Source organism: Lolium rigidum, chromosome 5, assembly GCF_022539505.1.
Source record: "Lolium rigidum isolate FL_2022 chromosome 5, APGP_CSIRO_Lrig_0.1, whole genome shotgun sequence".
Classification (NCBI taxonomy): Eukaryota; Viridiplantae; Streptophyta; class Magnoliopsida; order Poales; family Poaceae; genus Lolium; species Lolium rigidum.
Genome location: NC_061512.1, coordinates 236,412,349 through 236,420,640, shown reverse-complemented (window position 1 = coordinate 236,420,640; position 8,292 = coordinate 236,412,349). Strand labels below are relative to the sequence as shown.

Below are 8,292 nucleotides of genomic sequence, written 5' to 3'. Positions count from 1 at the left end.
GGCAAGCTTCAAGCATGTGATCCACTCAAGATGCTCATCTTGAACTTGCCCAACTCAATCTTGTATCTTCTCATACTCACTTATGATAGAGCATGGCTAATACTGAGTTCCACATAAGAACTCCATCTTCATTTCTTCTTCTTGATCATATCACATATGTATCTTTAAATCGATGATCTTGATGCCAATACACAAGGTGTATCTTTATCTTCATGGCATCCATACTTGAATCCAACACATGGAATACAAGAAGTACCTATGGAATATTCCTTCATATAAACTCAATGAAAACATTAGTCCATAGGGGTTGTCATTAATTACCAAAACCACACATAGGGGCAATATACCCTTACAATTAGCAGATTGGAAACCTCCGTGATTCCCACGCAGCTCAGCCTTCCTCACCTCAACCCTCTGTTCTGTATTAAGGAGCTGGGCATACAAGTCACGAAGAGGAATTGGTGCCGTCCTATTAGTAACGGCCTCAAATAAGGGATCATAGTCATCATCAAGGCCGGCCAGAACATAGGCAATAAATTCTTCCTGGCGGAGAGGGTACCCAATCGCCGTGATTGTGTCTGATAAGGTCTAAATCTTGTTGAAATAAGAAGCTGTGGACATGTCAAGTTTCTTCAGATCGTGCAGATGTCCATGGATCGCCATGTACCTCGCGGTAGACTGCGAGGAGAAACTCGCTGCGAGCGACGACCACACATGAGCAGCGGTGGAGGAGAACAACAGCATCCCTTGGACGGATTCAGTAGAGGTTGACATGATCGCCGACAATATTGCCGCATCTTGCTGGTGCCAAGCGGTAAACACCGAGTTGTACGCACGGCGAGGAGCCTACGCGTCGGTGGCCGCCTTGGGATTGTCGAGCTCCTCCGATGGGCAAGGAAAGGTTCCATCCACAAAACCAAGCAGTAGATGGATCCGAAGCACTTGCACCACTTGAGCGCGCCAATAGAGGTAATTCTCACCGCCGAGACGAACATTGATAAGGGGTGCAAAGTTGAACGGGCCAGCGTAGATTGATGATGAGCCGGTGGTGGCGAAGTTGAGGCTCGGGTTTGACAGCCTGGTAACGCTGCTCTTGGAGCCGAAGGACGCCATGCTCGATGCTGAAGAGGTAGTCATCATCAACTAGGGACTAGATCAGATCGAAGTTGAGGTAGGCTCTGGTACCATGAAAAACAACGTATTGGTTGGGGTAGCAGATCGTCCCTTCAAGGACCACATCCGGTAGAGTATATATTGATCAATGGGTAGGCTACAATACGTACAGCTCAAGACATCCTAGCCGATATACAACTGGAGATCAATCAGATCCTAACTATCCAAAACTAGTTAGATCACGTTACAACATGACAATATGGTTGTTTATCATTATGCACTGTTTTTCTGGAGCAAATCGTACGAGTCTCATGTCGCGGAAGACGACCACCGGAGCGAAGTTTGGTCCAGAAATTGCAATGCACCTAAGCTGGAGGACATCTCCAAGCCACTATCCCGTCTTATAGATCGTGTCCAACCTGATGATAATACCTGCAAAAAACACGCAAACATATGACCATCGACGGAAACCTAGAAGGAGTAGAGATGTAACATACTAGTGTCCATATTCTTACTCCCTGGTTGGCCACATGTCGTCGAGGAACGCGGTGTGGACGAAGCATGGATCCGTCTTGTCCACGAGCCGGGTTACCTACAAACGATTACAGTGCAATAAACAGCGTTAGACCCCACCCCACTACATAGAGAATTGCTCTTATCGCACTCGAACATAGAGAAGCTGTGGCGGAGGCACTGGCTGTTCTATCATGTCCACCGGTACGAGCGGACGTGCCTTGTGTATGAGGAGAAGTGCGCGAGGTACGACACCATTTACATTGTCATCGGGGGCGGTGGCAGCCACCATACTACTGCACCGAGGTCCCATCGTGGAGCGTGTACCGGGAGGTGGACCATAGGTTCGTCCAGCTGACGGCAAAGGATGAAACAATGATGAAGTTCGAGTACAGGCGGTCCGATAGCCAGGTGTACAACAACTTTACTGCTACCTAGCTACTCTAGTTGGCTAAGAGTCCTGCTATACATAAGATAAATTTCGTCCGATTCCTGTCGGACATACTACACGCGGGGCAACCAGTGGTTTAGAGCAATTCCAATAGTATAGTTAACTGCTGGCTATAACAAGGTGTCATATCATTTGTAGTCATCATATAGCTAACATGTATAATAGTTGGCTATAAGAATGAAGCACTTTACTAACATATGGCCCACCTTTCACTCTCACAAAGTGCCTAGGAGCATGTGCAAGAGCTGGCTATTGCATAGTAGCCCACCTCCCTTCTCTCTCCTCTTCCCTTTCCTCCAACTCATCTAAAATATATTATTTAATGTCTTATAGTCAGCTGACTGGACTCTATTGTACTTGCTCTTAGCTTTGGGCGTACTGCTACTTGGAATGGGAAAGAGCGTGGCTTTCGTCCTCCTCTCGCTCATTCATTTCCAGACAGAGGTAGAGACAAGAAGAACTCGTAAGTCATAGCACATGCAGCCGCCGGCGCGTGCCCTTCTGAAATTTTCACTCATCACATGAGGTTCTCATCGTGGCGCTCTCTGTATAATTTTGCTCTTCCTCCATGGCGAACTGATCAATCGGCAATCGCGACAAGAACAAGTTAAATTGCTTCAGATCGATGAATAAGAGCATCTCCAGCCGCGTTTTGTTCGTGTCGTGTTTGGGGACGTCGCTTCCCAGCCTCGTCGTCATCGGTGAGGTCCACGAGCGGCTTGCCGGTGTCGTGGATGCACATGGCGATCGCCCTGTCGAGGTCGCCCCTCCAGGCGTCCTTGTCGTTCAGCGACGCCGCGCCGCGTGCAACCTTGGGCAGTCCTCGGGGTCGTCGCTGCTCGCGATGAGTCGATGGTGCCGCTCGTACTCCGCCAGCAGCACCGCCTTCCCGGCTGCCTCATCGTCCTGCTCCTCCTTCACCTCCGGCTTCGGGATGAGGAGGGCGCCGCTGCCGCACCTTTGCTGTTGCCGGCTGCCGCTGCCGCCGCGCCTCGGATTGACGGGCGGCATCGCGAACTCCAGCTCCTCTTTCACCTCGCGCTTGGGGACGGTGTAGGGCGCGGCGCGGTGCGACGAGGACAGCGTCGATCACACCGGCCCTGACGAGGAAGAGTTGGAGGAGGACACCCCGGAACGCCCCAGAAGAGGACGCACCCGCCCTTGTTCCAGCTGTGCCGCCGCCCGATGAGGCCGGCGGTGCTATTCATCTTGACTTCGTGCTGCGCCTGGAAGTAGGCGACCCACCAGGCTTCGTTGCCGGTGGCCGCCCAGGTTGGATCCACAGCTCCTAGGCGGTGAGGCGGGACGCCTATGCCGTTGACGGCCATCCTCCACCCGCCGTTGCTTGGCATGCGCATGTCCGGCGGGACAGAATATCCCGCGCGGTAGAGCGCCCACGCCTTAATGTACAACGACGACAAGCGAAGCGGCAGCGAGTCGTTGGACGCAATAAATGCCGGCACAGATGGCCACGCGGTCATGCACGACGAGACGCGTCCCTGCGCCCCCCTGGAAAATCTAGGACATCATTAACGTCGCTTGGCCAAAGATAGGCGACAGGATTTTAGGCTCCCGACCCGCTGACGCGTCGGGTCCGCGCCTCCTCGCCTCGCATTTTGTTGCGTCCGGCGTGCCCGGAGCGTCCCCTGTGTAGCGGGGATGGGCTCGGGGCGTCGGACAACGTAGGCTGCGCCGAACAAAAAGTGACTTTGGGGCATGTGGCTGGGAACGTTTTTTCGTCCGGCGCGTCCAAATTGCTTTGGGACACGGCTGAAGATGCTCTAAGTGATTAGTACAAGAATTTAAATTAGCGCCGGCCATGGGCTACGCCATGAAGCTATCGACGCATACAAATTTAGATCCAAAGGTTTGAATTGGGGAAGAGGATTGCATATTTTGGAGACGCTCGGCAGTACTACAAGTTTGAGTTTGGGCAAGACTTGGCCACTGGGAGGAAAGGGGAATTAACTAGCACTAGGTGGAACAGCATCGTACACACATCGGACAGAAATTGTCGTGTGTGATGCATTTTTGGTTGGCTAATGTGTGAGGAGCGTAGCTGTAGCCATTATGTTAGTACCATTTAACTATACAATTTTACATCACTTATGACACACTGAAGATGATGGCCTCGCATTTGCTAGAGCCATTGTGCTAGTTATGTTAACGACTTGTTCAGCTGAGTTGCAAAAAAATATATGGAAGCCATCTTTTAGCCAAACTGTCCCGATGTCCAGACCCTGCCTCTGATTATCAGCCAAGTGTTGATTTTACATCCAAGGGGTGCCAAGATTTGCAAATGGCAGTTGCCGTGTCACACTGCAGTGACGCAGCAAAACGCACATTGTAAACTGACGGAGAGGAGTATGTTTTGAGTATCAATCATTTTGGAGAATGGGATGAGGAAGTATCACACACAGAACTAATTAAGATGAACACAGCCGTATATAAATCCTCCTAATTCCTCTCTACAGAAAATAAAATATGTATGAGTTTGATCATTTCCTGGGTAATTACTGCTAGCTATATCTAGTTGGCTAATGTGTGTGGCGCGCAGCTATCGACGGCGCAGGCCATGACGTCCCTGTAGTCCCTGGTAATGTTGAAGGTGTCGTGCACGGCGCCGTCGTCGCTGTGGATGAACTCGAACCGCATGGTGGAGTGGTCGCTGGCGGTGAGCTTGACGTAGCCGAAGCTCTCGTTCCTGGTCACGCTCCACTGCGGCCAGGCCCCGCCGGCGTAGGTCCTGAGCTTGGCGCCACCGGTCCCGGCCACGACGTGGATCGTCCCGCCCAGGGCGCCGGAGTAGCTGCTCTGGGCGTCCTTGCCCTTGACGGTGCAGGTGTTCTCGTACACTGGGCACGTCCGCTCGTAGTTGTGGACGTGGCCGTAGACGGCGAGGTCGACACGGTGCTTCTGCCAGAGCGGCTGCAGGGTGCGGCCCATGGGCTCCGAGAAGGAGCCCTCCTGCTCGTAGAAGTCGTTGGAGGAGTAGCCGAGCGGGCGGTGCGCCAGGAAGACGAGCCACGGCTGGTGCTTCCGGTCGGCGCCGGCGAAGCACGAGTCGAGGAACGCGTGCTGCTCGGACCCCGGCCGCCAGTCGTGCTCTGTGTCGCCGACGCAGAAGCGGAACATGCCGTAGTCGGCGGCGTACCAGAACTTGCCACGGTGGGCAGGCGCCGGCACGTAGAAGTAGGTCTCCGCCGGCACGCCGCACTCGCCGTGCGAGTCGTTGCCGTTGTAGAACCCACCCGTGTCCATGAACGTCCGCTCGTGGTTGCCACTGCACACGCAGAGATACCATGTCAGAACATCTTTCAGTTGTTCGCCTGAATTAAGATTCAGGGATCGATTGATCTCCGTCGAGAGGATGAACGAACCTTGCGACGTTGTAGGGGACCTTGGAGGCGATGGGCTCGATCTGCGCAGTGAACTGGTCCCACTGCGCGAGGAAGCCATTGGCGTATGAGAGGTCTCCGATGTGGAACACGGCATCGTAGTTGGGCAGGTCCTTGATCAGCCGGTCGGTGGTCACCTGTGCCCCAGGCTGGAACCCCTGAAGCTCACTGCTACCGTCCTTTGCCCCCTGGAGTACAAGACCACAATGATCAGTGCCTATCTATCTAATAGTAATGGATAAGATACATCTGAATTTTCATCATTGTATTCTTACGAGTCCCATGTCGCCGAAGATGACGACACGCTGAAGAGAAGCCTGGCCAGGGAACGGCGACGCGCGGAAGGTGGAGGACTTGCCCCAGGCCACGGTCCCATCCTGTAGCTCGTGCCCAATCTGATATGAATACCTGAACAAAAACAACAGATGTATGATTACAGCTAGAAAATTATGGAGATGTAAACGTTTTCTGAACTCATTGTTCAAGTTCGTACTCTCTATTTGGCCACATGTCCTTGAGGAAAGCGGTGTGGATGAAGCCTGGATCTCTGTAGCCCTGTCCACGAGCCGGGTTACCTAAAATTGTTCACCTCAGTACTTAGGCAATTCTTCTTATTGTTCTGAATCTGAATGACAATCATCTAGTTGTAGCTCTAAAAGTCTGAACTCTGAACCGTACGTACCGCACAGATGGCTCTGCGTGAAGGTGAGCGTGCCGGCCGGCGTCCGCTTGGAGGTCTCCTCGCCCTTGATCCTCCACTCCACGAAGGGGTATGCCTCGCCGATGTTGTACCCACTCGTCCAAGTCACGGCCATCTGCATTCACCATTCAGAATCAACAACAATTCACATTAGAAAACACAGTGCAAGATCCATATCTTTGGTTAATTTGTCAATTAGCCCACCTCGTTCCATTCTTTTCCCTGGGATAGGCGAGGGAACACCGGGGCTTTCGGGTTCGCGAAGGAGATCTTGTTGGAGACAGCCAGAAGTTTTGGCTGCAAAAAATAACGCAGCGCCACATAGGATCAGGTCTGAATATTTCTTTACATCATCGTTGACGACATTGCAGAGCGACGGCAGAGAAAAGCTAGGCTTACATTGTCCTTGCCACCGGAGAAGAGCCCGAAGGCGTAGTCATACCGCTGGTTGATGACGAGAAAGCTGGTGTTTCCGCTGCCCGTGCTGAGGAAATCCGGCTCGCAGTTGCCGAATTTGTACTGCAACAGACCATAGGATCGAACACGATGAGATGAGTACACATGAACTTGAATCAGTTGGTCGTCACTGCGCGACATCTATTGCCGGCTGGGTCTGCCTATCCACTGACCTTGATGGGAGCCATGGGCAGCCCTGGAAGCGCATCTTGTTGCCCTGCTACCTTGGTGCTCCCAATGCCCGAGCTGCAGATGCGATCGATCACAGGTTGCATGGAATAAACAGATCTCGTAATAATTAACTGTTTTCAGCTGATACTAACTAACTAGTGATCACAGGTTGTAACTTGTAAGTTTGTTTGCATAAGGACCTGAAATCGGCAGGGGAGAAGAGACCGATCCAGTGGTCCGAGGACGGCGACGGCGTCGTGAAGTTGACCGTCACCCACGCAGAATCCTCACCCTGCAACACAGAGCAGCGACTGGATTAAACAACACAGCTGATGCACCAGCGTGCGTACGCGCAGGTTGTGTGTACTCACGTCCTTGCCGAGCACATCCGGCGAGGCGTGGATGGCCGACGCGGAGTCCATGGCGACCTTGGCGGCGGCCAGGTTGAGCGTCGACAGCGGCTGGATGTTGTCCGGCGCCGCGTCCTCCACCGAGATGGCGGCCGCCGCGGCGACCATCAGCAGCAGCACGGCCGCCATGAGCAGCGGCTTTGCTCCCATCTCGTCGACCAACGCGAGATACGATTTTCACCGAAACTAACGACCCAAGGAAGTAAGTTGAGATTTTATAGGGATGACGCGTTTCAAAACAAGAGGATATTCCTTTTAACAATACAAGTTCGTTTTATATCCAGAAAAAAAAGACGAGAGATATATATATATATATTTAAAAACAAAGACTTCATATACTGTAAATAGAAATACCCGGTTCAAAAATACAAAAGGTTCATCAATATCCAGCTCGACCTACAGAAGCTAGCCCATGAAAAGCTCGCCCAAAAATCCCGTAGTTGTGAAGGTTGTTTCTTTTATGTGGACATGTGTTCAATCTTAGCCGTTGCACATTTCGTATGGACAATAAACGTATCTAGATAGAATAATAATAATAATAAGCAGCATATACAGGTAATGGCATGTACAATGATGGGGAAAACAAGTTTTCTCTTAGTCCACGTCATCTACTAAAGACAATAAATATAAGTGATAGGATGCATATAACTCTTATTGACATTCTAGCAACAAATAATAATTAATTAAAATTTTAACAGAAAATTGTGTGGCTAAGGAAAGATAAATGATACAATAAAGAAAATTTAGTTTCCTCCCATTTTTTTAAAGAGCGCCCCAGAAGGGCTCGAACCTTCCATTAAAATAGCATTAGAGGTACAAATTTGTTACAAAGGACCACATGAAATAAGAAAATTTTACATAGATCCATAGTATTTGTATAAAGGACCTTGCTAAACAATTTGGAATTGCAATGTAGTCCATCCTCTTCCCCACTGAGGAGCATAGAGCTCAGGCCGCCGCAACCATGGCCGAAGACGGGGATGAAACCACTTGCCTTCGACTTGGCAAAGCACTCAACGGCTGATCCGTGTAAGGGCCTCACAACAGAGGTTGCTGATTTGCTGGAGCACACCGGCGTAA

At 51.2% G+C, this 8,292-nt stretch overlaps 1 protein-coding gene across 1 annotated transcript; it reads right to left on the bottom strand.

Annotated features, from left to right (window-relative positions):
- Positions 1-4,606: 4,606 nt before the first annotated feature.
- On the bottom strand, positions 4,607-7,362 carry LOC124655099 (nucleotide pyrophosphatase/phosphodiesterase-like). Its single transcript, XM_047194060.1, has 9 exons — positions 7,174-7,362; positions 7,003-7,094; positions 6,805-6,877; positions 6,575-6,694; positions 6,158-6,290; positions 5,969-6,050; positions 5,751-5,883; positions 5,458-5,663; positions 4,607-5,360 (listed from the first exon to the last, which is right to left on the bottom strand). Exons 1-9 carry the CDS (start codon positions 7,360-7,362, stop codon positions 4,607-4,609), a joined length of 1,782 nt encoding a protein of 593 aa, XP_047050016.1.
- Positions 7,363-8,292: the final 930 nt, after the last annotated feature.